The sequence below is a fragment of the Trichosurus vulpecula genome, chromosome 3, assembly GCF_011100635.1.
Source record: "Trichosurus vulpecula isolate mTriVul1 chromosome 3, mTriVul1.pri, whole genome shotgun sequence".
NCBI classification, from domain to species: domain Eukaryota; kingdom Metazoa; phylum Chordata; class Mammalia; order Diprotodontia; family Phalangeridae; genus Trichosurus; species Trichosurus vulpecula.
This window is the reverse complement of record NC_050575.1, coordinates 164,939,862-164,964,096: the sequence shown is the minus strand read 5'-3', so window position 1 is coordinate 164,964,096 and position 24,235 is coordinate 164,939,862. Positions and strand designations below refer to the sequence as shown.

Sequence of the window (24,235 nt, the reverse complement as noted above, 5' to 3'; positions counted from 1 at the left end):
ATTATACAAGTGTCATTTTAAAATTTTTTGTCCAAATGTGATTTCATAGGTATAGGAACCTTCTGGAGAACAGATGGTCTCTCTCAATGCTGATCTGCAACTTAGGATCTTAGAGAGTTGTCTGGGTGACAGGCAGTATTTGAACCTAGGGCCTCCTGCCTCTGAGGTTGGTTCTCTAGCCATCATACTACGTGGCCTTGGAGTCCTTGTCATCGCTGTCATGATGGTCAGCCCCTACTGACCTCTAAGAATGATGGTTTTCTCTTCAAGGGAGTAAGTTGGTAGCTTTCCTAAGGATTCCCTGGCCTCCTTTGCTTTGTGGCCCAATTCTCTTGCTGTACCTTGAAGTAGATAATGACCCTGGTAGGCGTCTCCTCTTGGTGATTCTCCCAGCAAGACATAGTCCCTCCAGGGACTGTCACAATCAGACTTCTGCAGCCATTGCTCCATCGCTGTTAGCTTGGCCTTGAGTTTGGTGGCCTGGGGGCAACATGAAAACAGCATTTCCAGTAAGGGAGGAAACTTAGAAATTGGTGCCTAGACAAATTTTATTATTTTTTCTAATTCTATAAAATAATTTTTTGGTAGTTTGATTGGTATGGAACTGAATAAGTAAATTAATTTAGGTAGAATTGTCATTTTTATTATATTAGCTCGGCCTACCCATGAGCAACTGATATCTTTCCAATTATTTAGATCCGACTTTCTTTGTGTGAAAAGCTAACATAATAAAAATGACAATTCTACCTAAATCAGTTTACTTATTCAGTGCCATACAAAGTAAAGGCTTGATAAATGTTTGTTGATTGATAGATTTGCCTAACTGGTGGGCTACTTTTTTTTTTTAGTTTTCAATATTCACTTTTATAAGATTTGAGTTCCAAATTTTTCTTCCTCCCCTTCTCTCCTCCCTCCCCAAGAAAGCAAGCAATCTGATATATATTATACATGTACAATCATATTAATCATATTACCACATTAGTCATGTTGTGAAAGAAGAATCAGAACAAAAGAGAAAAACCATGAGAAAGAAAAAACAAAAAACAAAACCCCCCAAAAAGTGAAAATAGAATGCTTTGGTCTGCATTCAGACTCCATAGTTCTTTCTCTGGATGTGATTAGTATTTTTCATCATGAGTCTTTTAGAATTGTCTCAGATCATTGTATTGCTGAGAAGAGCTAAGTCTGTCATAATTGATCCTCACACAGTGTTTCTGCTACTGTGTATAATGTTCTCCTCGTTCTGCTTACTTCACTCAACATCAGTTCATGTAAGTCTTTCAAGGTTTTTCTGAAGTCTGCCTGCTTACCATTTCTTTCTATCACACGTATATACCACAACTTGTTCAGCCATTCCCCAATTGTTGGGCATTCCCTCAACTTCCAATTCTTGGCCACCACAAAAAGAGCTGCTATAAATATTTTTGTACATGTGGGTCCTTTTCCCTTTTCTTATGATCTCTTTGGGCTACAGACCTAGTAGTGCTATTGCTGGGTCAAAGGGTATGCACAGTCTTATAGTTTTTTGGGCATAGTTCCAAAATGCTCTCCAGAATGGTTGGATCAGTTCACAACTCTACCAACAATGTATTAGTGATCCAATTTTCCCACATCTTCTCCAACATGTATCATTTTCCTGTTTTGCCATGTTAGCCAATCTGATAGGTGTGAGGTTTTAATTTGTATTTCTTTAATCAATAGTGATTTAGGGGGTGACCCTCAGCTCACTCTAATGTGCTGAGGTCATTCTTTCCTCTGCATATAAGTATTGCCCTCTACTAATCAGTGCTAGGTGGGTTAAGAGATGCCTTACTCTGTATCTTTGCCTAGCCTGGAAAGCTCTCCCTCCTCATCTCTACCACCTGGAATCTGTAGATCTCTTCAAGACTCAGCTCAAATTTCACCTCCTACCCAAGGCTTTTCCTCATCACCTCAGGTGTTAGTATCCCACTCTGAAATTACTTTGCTTGTGTTTTATATTTTATCATTTGTGTATAGGGTTTTTTTTTCTCCCAGTAGAATGGAAACTCCTTGAGGGTGGGAATGATTCATTTTTGCCTTTATATCGTCAGTGCCTAGTAGAGTACCTAGTACAGTCACTGGCACACTGTATGTGCATAAAAATCACTCGTTGAATTGAACTGAATTCAGCTAAATAATATGTGGCCTAACTTCCGTGTCATTGAGGCTAGAAGAATGAGGGTCACGTATTTTGTATTACTTTCAGCCGAATAATTGGGTGAAGAGGGGTAGGATGAGGCAGGGTGAGATGGGATGGGGTTGGGGTGGAGGGAAATGTGAGTTAGGGTGGTAGGAGATCATCAGGAAGAAGAAGAGGGAGATTAGTCAGTCTTGGGTTGGGGGAAGGGGGAGGTAGGAGTGGGGAAATGGGGAGTCGAGGGAATGAATTACCTCTTTCTTCACTAGAGAGAAGCAAATTGGGCACTCCTGGCACTGAGAGCCCTCAGCAGTGAGGAAAAAGTTCTCCTGGCAGCGATCACACTTGTAGCCCACAAAGCCTGGCTTACACACACATGTGCTGTTCTCATGGCATTGGGTGGTGACAGAGCCCAGTGGGGAACAGTTACAGGCTGGAGACAAAGGACAGTTTATCAGGAGGTGCCCCAGCAGCTACCGATTTTTGTGTAAAGGTTGAAGTAGAAGGAGCACTCAGTCTGGGTTGGAATGCGGGTTGTGCTATGAACTTACTGTGTGACCTTTGACGAGTCACTTAGGACCCCGGTTTCCTCATTATTTAAAGTAAAGACGATGGATTAAATGATCTCTAAGGTGCTTTCTTGTGCTATATCCTATTATGGCGGCACCTAAAGTAGTGCTGGGGGAGGCTTCTCAGCCACAGCCAGTACTTCAAAAGCCTCCTTGGAATGAAAAGAACCTGACACTCTTGGAATTTTTAGGTCTGGCCTGGCTCTTTAGAAGTCACCAAGTGTAACCCTCTGTCTGTGCTGGGCCATACTAAAGCCATTTTCTTTTCTACCTTCTTCCTCCCTCCCTCCCTTCTTCCCCCTTCCCTCCCTTCTTCCCTCCTTTCCTTCTTCCTTCCCTCCCTTCCTTCCTTCCTTCCTTCTTTTCTTTCTTTCTGTTGCTTTTTCTCTATCTCTTTATCTCTCTATCTTTCCTTCCTTCCTCCCTTTCTCTCTTCTTCTCTTTCTTCCTTCCTTCCTTCCTTCCTTCCTTCCTTCCTTCCTTCCTTCCTTTCCCTTTCCTTCCTTCTTTCTTTCTTTCTTTCTTTCTTTCTTTCTTTCTTTCTTTCTTTCTTTCTTCCTTCCTTCCTTCCTTTCTTTTTCTTCCTTCCTTCCTTCCTTCCTTTCTTTCTTTCTTTCTTTCTTTCTTTCTTTCTTTCTTTCTTTCTTTCTTTCTTTCTTTCTTTCTTTCTCCTTTCCTCCTTTCTTTTCCCAGAATTATGACTTCATTGGTGTGGAGAATTCCCAGCATAGAAAACTCCTTCCGCCGATGCAGCCCAGCAATTCATCTACACTTTTAGTCTTAAGAGAGTTGCCTGGGAGTTGTTTGGGAAATGAAGTTACTTATGTTACTTAACTTACACATGGTCACGTAGCTAGTCCATATCAGGCTTAGGACTTGAACACTGGTCTTCCTGACTCTATGACTGGCCTTCCAACCACTATATGACATCACTTCTCAAACCATCCCATGAGATCATAGAATGTCAGGTCTGATCTAGTCCAGACCCATTATGTTGCAGATGGGAGACTGAGGTCCAAAGAGGTAGTTTCTTGCCCAAGGTCACCCAGCTAGTTAGTGACAGAGATAGATTCCTGCCATTTCATTTCATGCTCAGAAAGATAACCGAGTGTCACAGATTTTCGTTATCTCTTGTGTTCCCCTGCAGTTTCTAGCACCTGTTATTGGAAGGAAGATCTGCCTGAATTAGCTCCTGTCGTAGGTACACTCTGCCCAAGAATCTCAATGTCCCGTGATCCAAGAAGTCCTGCCCCTCCTATGCCCTGGTGAAACAGCTTTGGAAACCACCTGCCCCAATCCTCCAATTCTGGGGTGTTTCCTTACCTCGGCAGCCCTTGGCAGAGAAGCCGAAGAAATCAGGTTGGCAGTGGGTGCATGCCACTCCACCAACCCCAGGAAGGCAAGGGCACTGCCCAGTCACAGGGTGGCACTGGTTCTGCTGAGAACCTATAGGATGGCACTTGCAGCTGAGATAAAGGAAAGCACCAAACATCAGAGCTGAGCCCTGTACCCCTCTTATTTAGTCCAGCATGTAGGGGGCGCAGAAGTTAAACCGGGGCTTTTCCTATGCTCAGGCTGAGAAGGAATATAATCAAGCCATACAGAGTCAGGAGCAGGGTTAGGCAACTAAAAAAAGCCAAACAAACAGGGTTAGACATATTCTTTTGTGAATTAGTATGATATGGAGACAGATTTGATGAACAAATACTAGGATGAGGGGCCATCATTGAAACTAGAGCCTGACCCTCTTCCCTTCTTTGCAGAGGTGAGGGACAATGGGTATGGAATATTGCATATATTGTCAGACATGGTTGATGTAATGGTTGGTTTTGTGCCCATTACTTTTTTCCTTTTTTCTTTTTTTTTCATTTTGTTACAAGAGAAGGGAGGAAGGGCTACATTTAGAAAAGATGATGTAAAACCAAAAGAGAGCAATAAAAATATGATTAGAAAAATAAACTAGAACATGTTAAATCTGGGACAGATAAATGGAAGTCCTCTTTTTCACAGTGCATAATAAAATTACAAAATGCATTACTCAACCTGTGACACTACAGAACCACTTCTAGGCCTATACTCTGAGAAGTTCAAAGAAAGAGGAAAAGGATCCATATATATAAAAATATTTATAGCAACTCTTTTTGTGGTGGCAAAAAACTGGAAGATAGGAGGATGCCAATTAGCTGGGGAATGGTTGAACAAATTGTGGTATATGAATGTAATGGAATATTATTGTACTGTAAGAAATGACGAAAGGGACGGTTTCAGAGAAACCTGGGATGGACTGATGGGAGAGAGCAAAACTAGGTTAACTATTCCTAAGATAACAATATTATGTAGGAAAACAACTATGAAGACTTGAGAGCTGTGATCAAGGCAACAACTAATCACATTTCTAGAGGCCTGATGAAGAATTTACTCATCTCTTGAGACAGAGGGGATGGTCACAAGGTGCAGAATAAGAAATAAATATTTGAATTAGCCAATGTAAGAGTTCAGAATGCTTGATCATGCATATCTGTTGCTTAGGCTTTCTTTCTTTTTTTCCTAGTGGGGATAGGTGGGAGGAAGAGGGAAAACATGGATAGGCTAAGGAGAGAGAGTCAGAAAGTGATACAGATAGAGACAGAGATAGAGAAGAAAGAAGGGAGAGGGGAAGGGAGGGAGAGAGGGAGAGAGAGAAAGAGAGAGAAAGAATTGTTGAGCTTCTTTTTTAAAAAAAATCAACAGAAGAGAATGGAAAGAAGACCAGAAGGAATCACAAACAGGACAGTTTTGAAAACAACATGTTGAATTTATTATTTAATTAAAAAGAAGAGTAAGCTCTATATGATAGAGATTCACAGCTTCAAGTATAATTCTTTTTTTCTATTCCATTATATCAGGGGTTCTTCTCCTTTTGTGTGTGTGTCATGGACCTATCTGGCAGTCTGGTGAAACCTATGAACTTCTTCTCAGATTATATATCTTTTAAAAATTCTTAATCGAAGAAAATACTAAATTTCAGCTAGAGGTTAGTGACAATAAAGATGCAATTGTTTTCTCATCCTTTGAAATCTGTCCAAGATTTCCAGGTTGAGAACCCCTCTACTGTTTGTGTGGAAACGATTGTTTAACTTAGTGCTTATTGAGTTGAGAGTAAAAATAAACAAGGAAATAAATAGTTTTTTAAAACTTCAGCCGAGCAGAGTCTTGTGGAAGAAGCTGAGATAAATGGAACTGAGGAAGGCTTGGACATACTTCTGAATGACAGAGTCACACATTGGCTACTGACAAAAACTGGGATAGACCCAACCAGGAAGCCTGCTGTCAGGGAGAACAGCCCCGCCAACGCATGCACTGAACCCTTGGCACCTTTACTAGCCAGCTAGCCCAGGGGTCTGACTCAGTGTGGCAATTCCCATGTGCCTATTCAGTAAGTGACACCTGCCTGCCAGGAAATTGGCCCAGTGCAGCTGACAGATTTATTCACAACCACAGCTCCCTTCTCTGGATGACCAAGACCTGCCAGACAGGGCTTCCAGTTGCCTCTCTCTACCCACGGCCAACAAGGAATGGATGACACAGACTCTAGAAGTAGTTTGGCCTGCCCTACCCACCTCTGGCAGCCCCTCTCTGGCTGGAGGTCATAGAAACCAGGGCTGCAGCGACTGCAGTCTCGTCCAGTCACATGGGGGAGGCAGGAGCACTGGCCTGTCCCAGGGTCACAGGCCCCCTGCTCTTGGGCTGAGCCTGATGGGTTACAGCTGCAGGCTAGGGGATAGGAGAAAGGAGGAAGACATGAAATACTTGGGTTCATGAGCCAAAGGCAGAGAAGGGCGGCTACTATGACTTTCTCCTTGGATTTCCCTCCCAGAATCTTCCCTTCTGGCAGCAGAGGGCATCATGCAATGCAATGTACCCTGAGAGTATCCCAGTGGGGAAGAGGACAGAGCCCTGGTCCCATCCTTTTCTCTCTCCTCCCCCTTTCCCCACTGGATCTCCCAGGGCCCTCCATACTCACGAGTGCATTTGCCTACAGGGCGAGGGGCCAGGGCACTCCCGTAGAAACCCTCCTGGCACCGCTCACAGTGGGCACCTGTCGTGTTGTAGAGACAGCGCAGACAGTGGCCCGTTGTGGGGTCACAGTTGCCCACAGCATTGGGGTCCACATTCCCATTGCATCGGCATTGTTGGCAGGGCTGGGGAGGGCCGGATCTTCCCAAGGGGTCCCCAAAAAAGCCATCATCGCATATCTCACACAGACGTCCTGAATGGGGGTAGGGAAGAGAAGAACATCAGAAAGGGGTTTACAGAGGATGGGGCCTTACCCTGTCTGTATGGGAAAGCCCCTAACAGTGTGGGGAGGTGGAAAGAGCATAGGCCTGGGAGCCAGAAAATTTAGGTTTTTATTGGCATTTAGGCGGCATGTAGAGAGATATCTAACCATTTCTATTGACTGCTTGCTTAATACTGTGTCTGCAGCATTTGTCTTGTACTCAGCCATGAGGTAGGATGAGTTTCTTTACTTTCCTTTTTAACAATGGAAGTAGCAGAGGCTGGGAAGTGACTTGCCCAAAGTCATACAGCCAGTAAGTGTAGGATCTAGAATCCAGGTCCCTTACTTTTTGGTCTTGTGACCTCTTCTACTAGAACCCTTCCTATTTCGCTCCATATGTTACCTATAGACTACCCACAGGGAGCCAAAGGGGTCCATTGTTTTCCCAGAACTGGTAGTTCCTCGGGGCAAAGTCATGAACTTTACTTAGCTCAGCTGGGAAAAAACAAAAAAATAAACAAAAACATACAAAAAACTTTAGAAGCTCAAAAGTGAAAGGGTGCGCTTTGTTACAAAAAATTTTAAATTACTTTATTTCTCACTCTCTGAAATCACCCTTTCTTCAACTTTTCCCAATTCTGTTGACGGACGGCATCATCATTCTTCCAATCTTCCAGGTTGGAACATGAGTCCTTCCTGATCCTTTTCTCTTCATCACCCTCATGTTCAGGTTAATCCCTGAAGCTTAGCAATTCGATCTCTGCAATTTCTCTTATTTCTCTCCCCCTTTTCCCACTCACACTCATGGTTTCCAAGTTCAAGCTTTCATGGTCTCCTGCCTGGACTATCCAATAACCTCCGAATTGGCATTCCTTCTTCCAGTCTCCCCCATCATAATCCATTCTCCAAAGAGATGCTTAGCTAATATTCCTAAAATGCAGACCTGGCAATGTCGACCCCCTCTCTATCTTTAAATATCTTTCATGGCTCCCTGGTACTTCTAGAATAAAATGCAGAATCCTTGGGCTGACCCTAAGGATTAGTACAATGATTCCCAAAGTGGTTTTCCTGCTCCCAGTCTCTCCCCTCTCAGATCCATCCTCCACATACCTGCCAAACTGATATTCCTAAAACTAGGATGAAATACAAAATCCTCAGCCTGAGTCTCCTAACCTTTCCAGGATAATTTCATGTTATTCCAATTCATCTACTCTGTTCCATCCAAACTGACCTACTGGTGCCAGATAAAATTCTGCCTTCTACAGGAAGCTTTCCCCAACCTCTCTAAATTCTAGTGTCTTCCCTCTCTTAATTATTTCCTATTGATTCTATATTTAGTTTGTATATCTTTGTTGTCTCCCCTGTTAGACTGTAAGCTCCTTGAGGGGAGAAACTCTTTTGCCTCCTTTTGTACCCACTATGTGCCTGGCACATAGTAGGTACTTGATAAATACTTTATTAACTGACTGGTTACTAGCTGTTTCCCTATCCATCTGCCACCTCTGTGTCTTTGTACGGGTGGCTTACCAAATCTTCACTGTATTCTTCCTTCCCTTGGCCTCTTGAAATCCTGAGATTCCTTTAAAACACACAGTTCGGGTACCACCTCCTATATAAGACCTTTACTGATTTCTCAGTTGTTAATACTTTCTCTCTCTTGAAATTATTTTGTGTTACTTTGCATTTACTTGTCTGTGGATATGTTGTGTCCCTCCAGCAGAATGTAAGATTCCTGAGGGCAGGGACTTTTTTTTTGTTGTCTGTGTATTTCTAGTATCTGGACCAGGGTCTTACATGTAATAGGCACTTAATAAATATTTATTGAGTTGAATTGAATTCACTTTGATGGAAAACATTCAGGTTTCATAGAACTACTTTTCTTGGCAAAGATACTGGAGTGGTTTGCCATTTCCTTCTCCAGCTCATTTTACAGATGAAGAAACTGAGGCAAATAGGGTTAAAGGACTTACCCAGGGTCGCACAACTATTACGTATCTGAGGCCAGATTTGAACTCAGGAAGATGAGCATTCCTGATCCCAGGCCAGTTACTCTATCCCCTGTACTGCCTAGCTGCCCCGCAAAAGACCTTAGACATTACCTGGTCTAACCAGTTTACAGAAGAAGAAGAAATTGAGGCTTTGGAAATGACATTTTGAAAAACTGTAGTAGGTGAAAATAGGTGCCTGTCTGCAGTAATGGTGTTTTAGATACAATCTTCCAAAAAGGCAAGGCCCTTGTCAACTAACTAATTCTGTGTAGGGCTATGCCTCTTGGGAAAATAGAGCTGATTTTGAAGATAATGAAGAATAGCAGGTATGGAGTCTAGGCTCCCACTTGAGCTAATTCTTCCAGGATCCACTTTATTACTCCCAGAGGGTGTTCAGCATTCTCTAGATTCCTGTCAAAAGGGCCTTCTATCCCAGTCCCACATTCTATGAACCCTCTCCTCTGGCCTATTTTCTCTATTTATACCACAATACACAGTTCAGGCCTACTTGCTGTCCCCTATACATGACAAAGCCATCTCCCACCTCCATGCCTTTCTACAGGTTGTCCTCCATCCCTAGAAATGTTCTTCTTCCTCACATCTACCTCATTCCCTTCAAAGGTCAGTTCAAGTGACAGGAGGTATTTCTGATTCCCCTAGACGTTAGCGCCCATCCCCAAATTAATGGGTATTTATTTTGTACATATCCCCTTACTAGAATGTAAACTCCTTGAGGTCAGGGCCTGTCCTTTTGTGGTTGTACCTCTAGTTGCAAGCACAATATATGCAGTCGGTGCTTATTAAATAGCTATTGATTAATTGAAATACCTCTGTGCCTGTGAAGGTGAGGTCTTTAAAAAGCAACTTGGGAAGTCAGAAAAGGAAGGAGGCAATGGAACAGACTTTCTTGGGAAGCCCAGAGCTGTAGGAAAAAAGTCAATCTCCCCATTTTCTCCTGAGTCTCTCCTGAAAGCCCTCCCCATTTTCAAGAGGATAGACTTTTCTGAACAATGTCTTTTCTTTACTCTAGAAAATCCTCCCTCCCAGGCCAGTTTGGTTTTCAAGGGAAGTAGTTTTGTTTTCTTTTAAGGGAAGTTGTTTTGAAGCTATATTCATTACCCTCCTGAGTCCCAAGAAAATGGTTTCAGAACTAACAGTTTCAGAAAATCATAGACTTGGAAAGGGCTTCAGAAATCAACTGGTCTAATGTCTATGGATTCTGGTTAGGTACAGTGGAGCTATCATCCTATCTCCCCCCTTCCCTTCTCAGCTAACATCCTTTTCAAAGATGTCTACACAAGCATCGCCATTTCCTCTCCTGTCACTGTCTTCTAAACCCTCTGCAATCTGGCTTCCAGTCTCACGATTCAAGTGAAATTGCTTTCTCCAAATCGAACGATCTTTTCTTAATGCTCACCCCTCTCGAACTTTTGGCAGCACTTGACACCGAGTATTCTCTGGGTCTTTGTGACACTACTCTCTCTTACTTCTCCTATCGATCTGACCCTTCCTCGGCCTTTGTTGGTGGAACTTCATGTATCCATGCCGTTCACCATGAGTGTCCCCCAAGGCTCTGTCCTTGGTCCTCTCTTCTCTCTACTCTGTCTCATTTGAGAATCTCACCAGTTCCCAGGGGTTCAATTTGTGGATGACTCCCAAATCTATATAACCAGTCCTAATCTCTCTCCTAAGATATAATCTCATCTGACAAACTGCCTATTGGACATTTTGAACTGGGTATTCCACAGGCATCTCAAACTCAACATATCTAAAACAGAATTCATTATTCCTTCATCCCTCCCATCCACTCTTCTTCCAAATTTCCTTTCCAAACTTCCATTACTATCAAGGATGCTACCATCCACCTTACAGATTTTCAAATATGCAGCTCAATGACATAATGGATAGAAACCTGCAGTCAGATAAGACTTGAGTTCAAATCTAGCCTCAGATACTTACTAGTTGTGTGACCTTGAGCAAAGTATGGGGATAACAGTAGTACCTACATCCTCGGATTGTTGTGAGATACTATTTGTAAACCTTAAAGCATGACATAAACGTTAGCTATTATAATTCTTGCTCACTTTGGGTTCAAATTCTCACTTAGTAATATCCTACCTTTATTTAAGATTTACCAAGCTCTTTCCACACATGATCTCATTGGAATCTTACAACAATCAACCTTCAAGTGCTTTATAAATAACAACCATTATCATCACTATCCACAGCTCCTCACTGTCACTTACCCACAGATAAAATTAATTGTCGAACCTCGTCATTCTTTCCACAACACCCCTTGTCCACCCCACCCCCACCCCAGGTTTTGGCTCTCATCACCTCCCACTTGGAACCCTACAAGAAACTTCTCATTGGTGTCTTTTGTCTGTCTCAAATCTCTTCCCACTCCAAACCATCTTCCATACTCTGCCAGAGATATTTCCCTAAAGCGTAGGTTTGACCATGTCATCTCTCTGCTCAGTCAACTCCAATGGCTCCCTATTACCTCCAGGGTCAAATATAAGGTCGTTCATTGGGCTTTTAAAGCTCTTTACAACTTGGCCCCTTTCTGCCTTTCTATTTTTCTTATATATTATTCTCCACGCACTTCTCAAGGGAAGGAAGAAGAGAAGAGAATAAACTTTTATTAGGTTAAGTGCCTACTATGTGGCAGGCACTGAGCTAAGCACTTACAAATACTGTCTCATGTGATTCTCACAACAACCCTGGGAGGTAGGCACTATTGTAATACCTGTTTTTTGTTGTTGAGTAGTCATGTCTGACTCTCCGTGACCCCATTTGGGGTTTTCTTGACAAAGATACCGGAGTGGTTAGCCATTTCTTTCTCCAGCTCATCTTACAGTGTCTGAGGCCAGATCTGAACCCAGGAAGATGAGTCTTCTTGACTCCAGTCCTGGCATTCTATCCACAGCGCCACATAGCTGCCCTTTCTGTAGCATAACTTGCATTTTAAAGCAGCCTTTCCACCCTGGAGATATCTCCAACCCCATTCTCAGGATTGGGATGTCTGTAGCTTAGAATGCTAGTTGATGAGGGAACCCAGCTATGTTCACTTAATTCCTCTCTCTACTTATTCTCTGGACTACCTCCTTGTGAGCTCCCCTATGTGGGTACCCCTGAAATTTTTAAAGTCTCCTTTATGTGTTGTCTTCCTCAATTAGAATATAAGCTCTTTGAAGGTAAGGACTGCCTTATTTGCTTTTATTTGTATGCGGGACCCTTAGCACAGTGCCTGGCATACAGTAAACACTTAATAAATGCTTTATCTCTCCAAGTATCTCTCTCTGTCTCTCTCTCTCTCCCCCTCCCTTTCCCCTCCTCCCCCATGGGAGATAGGAGGAGAAAACAGCAATCTGCTGCTAGTATACTCCCTTGTCCCTCCCTCACCATGCTCCTCCAGGGGCATTCCTATCCTCCCCCAGTGGCATGGCATTCTAGGAATCTGTCCCATCCCTTTGAGTCATAGTGGCCTCACCCTTTCCTCCTAACACCTCAGTTGACCTTCATGTTCCTCTCATGAAGTCAGAACCAACAAGCAGGAGTCCTGCCCAGGTCTAGTCTCTTACCTCTCTGGCCCTTGGGGCAGTGGGTACACACCACCTCCCCGCTCTCTGGGATAGTTGTACATGCTGATTGACCAGGACATGGACACGGCTTGCAGTCGTTCTCTTGACCCAAAAAGGGGTTGCCGTAGAAACCGGGTGCGCATCGCTCACAGTAGGGGCCCTCTGTGTGGTGCAGGCACTGACAGATCCCTGAGGGGGGGATAATAATCGTTATGTCATGCTCTGTGTTCCTGGACTCTGAGGAGTCCAGAGCACTTTAGTGATGAGGTCTCCTTATCTCCCTTGTAAGAAAAGATGGAAACAGGGCAGATTCTCAGTTTAGAGAGATAAAAAGAGGTTCAGAGAAGGGCATGAAGTGATTAAAAAACACACAGCATTCTGTAGCCAGATGATGATAGAATTGCAGTCTAAATCTTAACCAAAGGATTATTTTGCAAGTATATGACTTCATTATTTCTTATGATACTCCTTTTCTTTCTTCTTCTCAGGTAGTTACAGCCAGGTCACATACTTTCATATTTTGGGAAACAAAAGCACAGTAACTTATGGAATAGAACTCAGGAATCTGCTGAGTGGGAGGTAATGCTAAGTTAGTGAACATGTAGAAGTTACCCAGAACCAGCTCTTTCCCAAATACTCAGTTTCCCGTGGAAGCAGGAGGGAGAGGGGAGTGGGGATTCTTTAACTTTCTTCTCTAGGACTCAGCACTAAGATTTGTCTGTATAACACAGAAATCTAGGGGAGCAAGGCAAGACATTGCACCTGAAAAAATGGAGCTTGTCCTGAGGCCCAAAGCAGATAATCAAGATGGGCCTAGCCAGGAAGGGTAACACAGATTTCCATATCTGAGATCATTCCTGGGGATGCCCAGAGCTCCCAGACATCACACAGCTGGGGTTTGGGATTGACAGTAATATGGAGAAAAAGCCCACGGTGTGAACAAGGGGAGATGCAGCCTTTGAAGGAGATCTTCAGTGCTGAGCTCTGAGTCATTCGTGTTGTGGGGTTTCCTTTGAGCTGCAAGGACTTGGGAGTGGGGAAGGACATTGGGACTCAGTGTAGTAGGCAGGTGAGGCCTGAATGTTTGCATTTCCTAGAAACCCAGGATTTCCTGTGCGTGTATCTCACAAGGGCAAAATCCCCATAAAGATGATGTCAGCCTGCATTCTCCTTCTGCAAATGTGATTAGTGCTGGAAGGCATGCTTTTAGGATGTTTTCATTCGTATCTATGTAACACTTATAGGCTACCTGGCCACTCAGGTTATAATCCCTGCTGGTAGGAAGTCCAGAGTCTATGACTCTGGGGTGACTTGGGTCACTGAGGAAGTGAGGATGGTGGAGAGAGGGATCTACTCTGACTCATGAGCTAACCAGTCCAAGCTCACATGAAGGTAAAATGGTAGTAGTCAAGGGTTATGGAAAAATTCTGACCTGTTTCAGGGTCACAGGTGCCATGTTGATTACAGGTGCAGGGAACACAATTGGCGTAGGGCCCGCCTAATGGTGTCTCCCTCTTGTACCCCAGAGAGCAGGATTCACAGAACTGCCCCATGTACCCCTTGGGACATGTGCACTCCTCTACCCAAGGGGCTAGAGGAGACAGACCAGGGCCTGCTGAAGTGAGCTGGACCTCAGTCAGCATCACTTGGCCTGTAGAGGAGGAGAAAACAGATGGAAGATGATTAACACATGCCCTTAACCCATAAGATCATTCTTTTAGACTCTGAGAGAAGGTCAATACTCAGAATATCACAGGTTCATGTATTTAGAGCCAGAAGGAACCTCAGAGGTCATCCAGTCCAGTGCTGTCAAACTCAAATAGAAATGGGGGCCTCTAAACTGGACATAAGGAAAAACAATGAACTTGATTGACTTAGAAAACCACGTATCAATATTATCTTGGTTTTATTATATTTTTATATATTTCGTTAAATATTTCCCAATTGCATTTTAATCTGGTTTGCACAGCACTTGGGAGTGTAGTAGGTTGCATATGGCTCTGCTATGCATATGATGCCTCTGAAATAGTCCATCTCCCCATGTTTTGCAAATGAGGAAACAGGTTCATAGAGACTTGTCCAAGGTCACACAGGTAGTAAGTAGCAAAGTCAGGATTTGAACTCAGGTTCTCTGACTCCAAATACATCTACTGAATTGAGCCATCTCCTACCTGAGAGTGTTCTCCTCTCAGATAGCAGATCACTCTGGGGGGGAGGGGATGGGGAGATTCCTTGTGGAAAGAGACCCTACTCACTCCCTTGGAGAGACCCACTCACTCCCTGCAGCTCCTCTCCTAGCCACAAAGCAAGCTGCCTCCTTTTTGTCCCTTTAGCTCCTTCCCTCAAGCAGACTTCTTTGGTGAAGCCTTGGGGGTCCTTCCCCCTGGTCCCACACCCCATCTCCCCATACCCCTCTCCTGCTAATCTAGACTGGCTCTCCCTTTGTAAAAGTGGTTGGTTTTAGAGGGGACATTTGCAAGATTTTCCAGTTTGTATCTTTGTGCAATAGAAAAGTACTTCATTTCCTTCAGGAGCTTATCTCTTGTGTCCTGGCTGTCTAGCTGGTTTCAGTCTTAAGCCTAATAGAGAGGGCACTGCTCTTATTTCCACTTCCCTCTTCTGCTGGCAGAATGCTCTTGCTCAGTCGATGCTTTTCACCATGAGAACCATCCTTAATAGAGGAGAATTTAGCCCCCTGGGCTGGATGGCAGAGGGAGCTGCTAAAAGCGGATAGAAATGTCATGAGTAGGGTAGAGAGACTGGAGGGGCTGGGCTGTAGTGAGGAAGAGGCACGGCAACTGTGGTCTCCAAAGGCAGTGTTTATTCAGTGGAGAGAGACCAGACCTGGGAGTTCACCAGCATCAGAGGACTCCTGGGAGGAAGAAGCTCCTATCAAGGCAGATCAACACATTCTCTGCAATGTGTAATCTTAGAGAGTTTCGTAGAACACTAAGAGGCTAAGTGACTAGCACTCAGAGGCAAGGCTAGAACCCTGAAGACTAGAAGCTATTGTGGTTTCAAAGCTGGCTCTCTAGCCACTACTCCGTGCTGCCGCTTCTTTCCTTCCTCTTTTTCCTTCCTTCTCCCTTCACTCTCTTCCTTATCTTCCTCTCTACTCCCCTTCTTCCTTCCCTCCTTTCCTTATCTTCCTCCCTTCTTCCCTTCCTTCTTTTCTCCCACAAAGACACCTGCTAGATTCTAGCAGGGGGTAGCTAAGTGGGGCAGCAGATAGAGCACAAGGCTTGGAGTCAAGATGACTCTTCTTTCTGAGTTCAAATTTGGCCCCAGAAACTTACTTGCTGTATGACCCTGGGCAAGTCACTTAACCCTGTCTACCTTAGTTTCTCACCTGTAAAACGAGCTGGAGAAGGAAATGGCAAACCACTCTTTGTATCTTTGTACTCAAATGGGATCATGACTGAACAACAACAAAAGACCCTACCAGGAGATCCCAATTTTAGATCAGATACGAGCACTGTCCTCATGGAATAGGGGAATAAGAAACAAAAACACACTATAAGATATTGTATTACATAATCAGTGCATTAAAGATATCAGAAAAGGCTTCATGGAGAGTTGGTAATTGACTTGTTTAAAGTGTTTGCAGGAATCCGAAAGGCAAGGGGTGGCAGGGGAGACATCTTACCCCATAGAACACCTCTCCCTTCTCACCTCTCTGCTTCCTGAGGATCTTGGCTTTCTTCAAGTCTCAGCTCAAATATCACCTTCTGCAAAGAGACCTTTCCCAGTCCTCCTCTATCTGCTAAAATCCTTCCCTCTAAGATTACCTTCCATCCACACTGTATGCATTTAGTTATTTACATGTGGCTTCCCATTAGAATGAAAACTCCTTGAGGGCAGGACTATTTTTGCCTTTGTAACCCTGTCTATTAGCAAAGAGCCTCTCACTTAGTAGACACTTAAAAAAGTACTTGGGGGTGGATGGGTGGATGGATGGTTGGATGGATGGATGGATGGATGGATGGATGGTTGTATAGATGGATGGATGGATGGATGGATGGATAGATGGATGGATGAATGAACAAAGGGTTAGAGGCTGTTTGGCTGGAGCAAAAGACTTTTTCCAGTTTGCAAAGTTAGGAAGGAGAGAGTGGAGTAATGTCTGACTGTGAAATAAGTGCTTTTAAGGAGTTGTTAAAAGGAAAGAGGAGCAAGAAAGGGTAAAGAACTGTAATCTTGGGCATAAAGACTCGGGGGCAGCAGGAATGCTGAAGTGGAGAGATATTGAAAATAATGGAAGGACTAGGCTAGGAGGTAAAGCCCATTGTAGGGGAAAAAAGCTAATTGGGTTGACAAGAAATTGATATATTATTAAGCTTGGTGGTGGGAAAATATGTAAATACCTCTGACATTTTTTTAAGCCCTGTGGAATTTCTTTGTTTGGAAAAGTTAAAAATCAGATTTATTTGTTTAGAGTGATTCTGGACACAAAGGGATGGGCCAGAGGAATTCCCAAAGACCTTCCTAGCCCTAGATGCCAGACTTAGTCCATAAATCTGTTTTAGAGTGTGCTCTTGGGGTATAGAGCAGTTCATTAGGTACCATTCAGCTTCCCTTCCTTAGGCCCCACATTTTCCCTCCTGCCCTTCACCTTCGAGCTGTCTGCCTCCATGACCTGCGACCTGGATCTGGAGTGCCGTAAGATTGGCCAAAAGCCTCTGGAAGTGAAAGGCGGGGAGCAGGAGTTTTGTGTCCTCCGAGGTCTCCTGCAAGCTGTCAGGGTAAATGGAACAAAGAAGGGGAGGGATGGCACCCCGCCTCATTTCATGGGGTCTGAAATGCTTGGGACCTTTGCCCCTAGCTGGGTGGGCTAGAGCAGAGAACAGGCAGGGCTGCTTACTTGTTTCCATTGAGACAAGAAGGAGCCTGGGAGATTTCTTCAGGAAAAGGTGGGAAGACCAGTTAGTGTTTTCAGCTTTCTGAGAGGATGCAGGGACATGGCACTGGGGATCCCACCATCCTTCAGACTAGACCAGGCTAGATTGGACTAGACTACATGGGATAACAGCATTGGAAGGGAACTTTGAACCCTCTTATTTCACAGATGAGGAAATTGAGCCACAAGTGAATAAATGACTCATCTATGGCTATGCAGCAGGTTATGGTAGAGAGGGCATGCAAACCCAGGTCTCCTGATTCCCCATTCGGTGCTCTAATCTAGAGCATAGGATTTGACCTCAGGAAGACCTGAGTTCAAATCCTGCTTTGGACAGGATTATCCTATGAATGTAACCTTTCTCAGCCTCAGTTTCCCCATCTGTAAAATGCATATCTCTCTCATAGGGTATAAAGTAAAATATGTAAAGTGTCTTGCAAATCTTAAAGCATTATACCTTATTATTATGCATTCTTAATAGTATTACTCCACATTGACTTTGATCAGATAGGGGAGAGAAAACACAGGACCTTTTTGAAGAAGGTAGGAGGGTCACCCTCTGTTTGTTTATAAACAGTAGAGTCCCAGAAAGAAAGTCCAAGTATATCCTCTTTGGTAGTTCTTTGCTGGCAATCACTGCTATGGTACGCCTAGTGCTTAGCACGGAGCATGGCACCTAGTAGGTGCTTAGCAAATGCTTATCATAGTGACTTGACCATAGTAAGCCCTTAATAAATATTTGTTGATTAACTAACTATGGAGTAAGTGGTCATCCAGTCGCTGCTCAAAGACTTCCAAGGAGGAAGAACTCACCACCTTTAACAACATTCTAGTCTTGGCACAATTTTAGGAAGATTTTCCTGGAATGGAACCTAAATGTCCCTCTTTGCATTTCTGGACCATTGTCCTTGGTTCTGCCCACTGGGCCCAACCTTCCCAGATCAGGTGTTTGGTACGCCATTCGTCATCCCACTGACCTGAACACCAGCAGGTACTCCTCAGGCCGTCCAGGCTGTTGGGCGCTTGTTGGGCTGGAGGGTTTCAGAGACAGGGCTAGTCCTGCCCCTTCCAGTTTCAGCCAGATGGGCAGGAGAGAGCCCCCAGGTGGTACCCGGAAGGTCAGAGAGAGGGGCTGCCCATAACTGAAGCGCTGGTCTCCCAGGAATTTCTCTAAGGAAGAGAGAGAAGAAAGGGAAGCCCAGCAGGAGCGAATCAATGGACGTATGACCCAGCAACCTGTTGTTCCTGCTCTTGGGTGTTTGAGAATTTGGAGAGGATGATGATGAGATACTGTCTTAAATTCCTGCTCAGTGGGAATCCTTGGACAGCGAATATCAAATAAGAAAGTCTTGGCAGCAAACCCTGGGGCCACGTCTACTGGTTGCCTATGGAATACCTGGTGCAATGAAGTCCCAAAGCTCCTCTCTCTTTGGCTTCAGGAAGATTCCACTCTGGCTCCACTGTGCAGGCTCCTCTCTGCCCCCTGGACCTCTGGCTCGCCAGCCCTCAGCCCCTTTACACCAAGCACACAAACAAACTCAGAGAAAGGTCAGTGTGGGGAAGTCAGAGAAGCATGGATGATGTTAGAGGCCACTAGAGGGCGCGGTGGTGGGTTGGGGAGACCTGAGCTCAAATTCGACTTAGACACTTAGTAGCTGTGTGACCCTGGGCAAGTCACTTGATCTCTCTGTGCCCCTTTCCTCATCTGTAAAATTTGAGGGTTGGGCTTGATAGCCTCTAAAGTACCTTTCAGCTCTAAATCTAGGTCGTGTGGTGTAATGGAACGATCCCAAGATTTAGAATTGGGTTTAAACTCTGTCTCTGGATCTTTTTATCTGCATGACGTTGGACAAGTCACTTCTCCCCAACGGGCTTCAGTTTCCTTAGCTGTGAAATGATGAGATTGTACTAGGTGATCTCCTTTTCTAGCTCTAAATATTTTGGTAAATTAAATACACGTTAAATTCCTATGACGGGCAGGGCACGCATCCTAGGATCCATCAAAGGCATGGATTCTGGCTTGTCTCCAATGCATCCACGCCCCCTTTTTAGTCCCAGGAATAGCACAGGCAGAGTCTCTGTGAGAGGAGGTGGACCTGGCTTCCCAGGCCTAAACGCACATCACCCAAGGCAGCAGCTAATTGGAACACATTGAATCAATAGAAGACAATGGTTTTATTTCTAACAATGGAGACAACTCCCTGGAACACTGGCAGGGAGAGAAGAATGAGCATGAATGTTCCATGAGCCTCTTTGGGCTTGTACATACCCTGGATCTGTTTTTTTTCCATGCACAAATCACAGTTATGATTAGTTCCTTCTTTCATTCACTCATTCTCAGTAAACACCCACTATGCACAGAGCTGACTGCACAGGTGCTGGAATCAGTGTAATAATCTTTCATACATGCAGCTTTTGACAATTTAATAATAATAAATTATAATGGCATTTATATACGTGCTTTAAGGGTTGTTAGTGCTTTACAAACATCTCATTTTGTCCTCACAACCCACCCTGGGATTATTATCCCCATTTTACAGATAAGGAAACTGAGGCAGGAAGAAGTTAATTAATTTGCTTAGGGTCATGCAGCCGGTAAACGTCTGAAGCAGAATTTGATTTCAGGCCTTCCGGACTCCACTCCCAGCACTGTACCATCTAGCTGCCCACAGCAGTTTACAAAGAGCTTTCATCACAAAAGCCACATGAAGTAGATAAAATAAGTATTATTATCTCAAATTTACAGATAAGGAAACTGAGTCTCAGAGCAATAAAGGGACTTGCCCATGGTGAAATGTGTCCAGGAAGCTCTGGAGCTAGAAATGGAATGTGGGTCTCCTGGCTCCAGGTACAGTACCCTTTTCACTATTCTGTTCTGCCTCAAAGAGACTTAAATTATAGAGCTGGAAATAATCTGAAATCTATGGGTCCCTGAGAAGTCTAGGTCTGAGGCAGGCTGGAGAATTCTAGATTAGCGGTTCCAACCTGTGGACAACCCCTGGGAACCCAAGGACTTGCTGCAAATCTATAAGAAAACCCTTTTTGTAAGAGATAAAAATCTTATCTCTATCTCTTACAAAAATAGGACCAGGACTCAAATCCAATCGAGTCTTTTACCTTCTAGTCCAAAGCTTCTTCCATCTCACCAATCAACTCATAAGGGCCTACTATGCGCCAGGCACTGTAATAGGCACTGGGGACATGAAGATAAAAAGGAAGCAATCCCGGACCTCAAGAAGCTTACACTGTATTTGAGGAAACAACATGTACATATATAAACCCATATGAAACACATTTTCTGATCCTAACCCGTGATTTCATTAGGTTTGAAAATAGTGTGAAGAACATGGAATGCCCACTGAGGAAACTTTGTCTACCAATGCAGATCAACACCTGCTTCTAGTCTTGGACACTTGACTCGGGACAAAGTAACTAGAGGTAGGGGTGCTGATGGCCGCTTGGGCATCAGGAAAGGCTGCCTACGTTAGAAGGCGGCATCAGAGCTGAGTGTTGAAGGGATTCTAAGATGTGAGATATGGAACCTTCTGTAGGACTCCTGCTACTCAGAATGTCCAGCAGAGGGTAGCATTTCCCCATATTTGGAAGCTCTCGGTTCCAAGTTCAGAGGTGGCTTTCCAGGACTCAATGTTCTCCTTCCTTGGTGGGTGGCAGGATCAGCCCAAGGCTTCACTCTCAAGGGGAATTGTCTCGACAGAATACAAAGGTCCAGAGGGAGGGAGCAGCTGGGATCTTTGGATTCCAGTGAAGGTCCCAGCTACGTCCCCCAGAGCTGACATTGAGAGTGCACTACTGCCTTGAGGGGAACAGTTTCTGGTTCATGAAGATGTAGGCTTGGGTGGGAGTGAGGTGGTAGGAAAGGGGACAGCAGGCGAATACGGAAGCTAAGATACAGCTCGGGACTCTTTAGAGTTAACTGTGGAGCTTGGGCAGAGGCGGAGAGCGAGATGCCTCCAAAGGAGGATTCAGAATATCGAGAGGCTGGAGCTGAGTCCACATGACTCCCCACCTGATTCACTTGGGGAGACTCAGTGAACTGCAGGGAATCTTGCAGCTGCTGCTTGAAATCCATGGCAATCTTAAGATGACAATCTAAAACTATGAATTCCTCTCAGATATCTGCCCCCTACTCTCAACCCTCAGAGACAGGATTTGATCCCAGGTCCTCTGACTCCAAGTACAGCACCCTTTACATGGTACCAGGCTAGCTACTCCCTTTTTCCTAAGTTAGAGGACCTGGATTCAAATCCTGTCTCTGATGTTTACTGCTATGTGGCTTTGGGCAAATCACTTAACCTCACTTGGCCCTAATTTTCTCATTTGAAAATTAAGGGAGTTGGACAGGATGCCTCTTCTATCCTTTCTAGCTATAGGTCTGTGATCCAATGATCTTTTGCCTTGGAAATTTTTAAGAGTAACATCGACCTCATCCACCCAGCACCCAGAGATGGGTGTGTTAATCTTCTAAGGAATAGATTGGGAGTTGCTGCACCTGGCCAGCTAGGGAAAGCACCCTGAACTTGGATGGGGTTTGAGTACAAGTTACTGAGACTCAGTTTTCTTATCTGTAAACTGAGAATGATCATGCTTATGCTACATAGCTTACGGGGCTATGGTAAGGAAAGTGCTTTGTAAGCTTTAATGATTTTTGTACACTGGAGCTATCATTACTGTTGCTATCTTTAGTAGACATTGGCACAGAAACCTGAAGATGAGCATACTTCTGTATTCACCCAGTCAAGCCTGGGTCTTCCCCCATCCCAGGAGCAGCAGAGCATGGAGGGCCACGGAAAGCTAGGGGAAATCTGTCCCGAATGAAAGGGAACCCCTTACCCTGGTGGAAGTCAGAGATGATATGGCGCACACCATAATGGGTGGAAGCTGCACACACCATGGAGTGGCCATAACAGAAGCAGCTGGTGCAACCAGAAGGATTATGGGGCTGCAGGTTAAATGTCCCAGGTTGGCATCTAGAGCACAGACAGGACAAGACAAGCAAGTAATGATTAAGCAGGTGACAGAGGGAAAGGAAGACCTGGCCAGCAGCTACAGGTCTCGCCCCTTCCCATTTCATCTCATCTATTTCCCTTGCACCATCGATCAATCAATAAGCATTTACAAAGAATTTGCTATGTGCCGGGCACTGAGCTAGGGGGTGGGGATATAAACACAAAAATGAAGCAGTCCTTGCCTTCAAGAAGCTTACATTCTAATGGAAGAGACAACATGGATGCATATAAGCATATACATGAGATACACAAAGTGTTTATGGGAGGGAGGGTACTGGGAGTGGGTCACAAGGTGAGGATCAGGAAAGGTTTTGTGTAGAAGGTGGTACCTAAGCCGAGACTTGAAGGAAACTAGGGATTCTGAGAGGTTGGGGTGAAAAGAAGTATATTCTGGGCATGGAGGACAGTCAGGGCAAAGGTGAAGAGGCTGGAGATTGAGGGTCATGTGTATAGGGCAACCAGCAGGTGAGTGTGGCTAGACTGAAGAAGAGGAGGAGGAAAGTGATGTGTCAGGAGTACAGAAAGGGAGGAAGGGGGTGGGGACAGGTTGCAAAGAGCTTTAAATGCCCCACAGAGGAGTTTCTATTTGATTCTATAAGTGAGAGGATCTTGGGCTAGGACAGGTAGGAAGAGCTGATCCTGGGTATCACTGATGGGCAACTCCCTCACCTGTCACATAAATAGCCTTCCACCTTGTCCTTGCAGGGGCACCGTCCGTTTCGGGAGTCACACGGTCCTAAGCTGCCATCAGCATTGCAGGTACAGGGTCTGCCAAGAAAGGGGAAGGACAGCGAATCTTCTGTGAGCTCCTCTCAGCCAGGTTCAAATAAGTCTTTCCGTCTGCTTCTGTGAGCACCAGGAGGCAGACTGGTTCAGGCATCTGGGTCTCAACTCACAAATGGCCCTTTCCTTGTATTTCCCGTTCCCATCTCTTCTGTATAGAAGCATCCCTGGCTAGTCAGTCACTCAGTTCCAGGCAGAAGTAGGCAAGGTCAGACACAACAGGGGGGTGAACAGAACTGCTCAGGCTAGTTTGGGGCTGGCTTTTTTTTTGGTACACGAATGAGCAATTCTGAAGATTTAGACAAACTGCTGAGGAATGAAATGAGCACAACCAGGAGAACAATTTATATGATAATGGTAATACTGCAAAAAGAAACAACTTTGAAAGTCTTAAGAATTCTGATCAATGCGATGGCCATCCATGTTTTCCGAGGATAGATGATGAAACATGCTATCTATGACAGAGGGATGATGGATATAAGGTGCAGAATGAGACATAATTTTTTTTTTGGACATGGTCAATGTGGGGATTTGTTTTGTTTTGCTTGACTATCCATATTTATCATAAAGATTTTGTTTTCTTTTTGTTTAGTGGAATGGGAAAGAAAATAGATTTCTATTAATTGAAAAAAACATTTAAAAAATCCTCGAATGAGAGGGTGTGGGTTCAAGTATGACATCTAATGTTTACTATCTGCGTGACCTTGGACTAGTCACTTACCCTCTCTGAGACTCAGTTTCCTTATCTGTAAAATGAAGGGATTGAGTCAGATGGCTTCTGAGGTCTCTTTTATCTCTAAACCTGTATTTTTTTTTTTACTGCAGAGATTGTTGCCCCTATAAATACAGACCCACACAGAGCAACACACACACAACTTTGTCTGCGCTATTCACTTTTCCTACAGCATCCTCCCCTTCCCCATCCTGGCCTGTTGAATCCCAAAGTATCCTCCAAAGCTCAATTCAAACGT

General features: G+C 44.4%; 1 protein-coding gene across 1 annotated transcript in view; it reads right to left on the bottom strand.

Moving 5' to 3' along the window:
* The window catches only part of LAMC3 (laminin subunit gamma 3), an 88,174-nt gene that overhangs the window by 19,382 nt on the left and 44,557 nt on the right, over positions 1 to 24,235 (bottom strand). Inside the window, exons 7-18 of the mRNA XM_036752919.1 lie at positions 23,151 to 23,249; positions 22,306 to 22,442; positions 18,851 to 18,967; positions 18,432 to 18,624; positions 17,170 to 17,291; positions 13,990 to 14,208; positions 12,558 to 12,746; positions 6,731 to 6,976; positions 6,327 to 6,480; positions 4,051 to 4,193; positions 2,413 to 2,591; positions 342 to 480 (exon numbers count right to left, since the gene is read on the bottom strand). Of these exons, the coding sequence (XP_036608814.1) occupies positions 342 to 480; positions 2,413 to 2,591; positions 4,051 to 4,193; positions 6,327 to 6,480; positions 6,731 to 6,976; positions 12,558 to 12,746; positions 13,990 to 14,208; positions 17,170 to 17,291; positions 18,432 to 18,624; positions 18,851 to 18,967; positions 22,306 to 22,442; positions 23,151 to 23,249 (1,937 nt within the window). The remainder of the gene's footprint in view (positions 1 to 341; positions 481 to 2,412; positions 2,592 to 4,050; positions 4,194 to 6,326; positions 6,481 to 6,730; positions 6,977 to 12,557; positions 12,747 to 13,989; positions 14,209 to 17,169; positions 17,292 to 18,431; positions 18,625 to 18,850; positions 18,968 to 22,305; positions 22,443 to 23,150; positions 23,250 to 24,235) is intronic.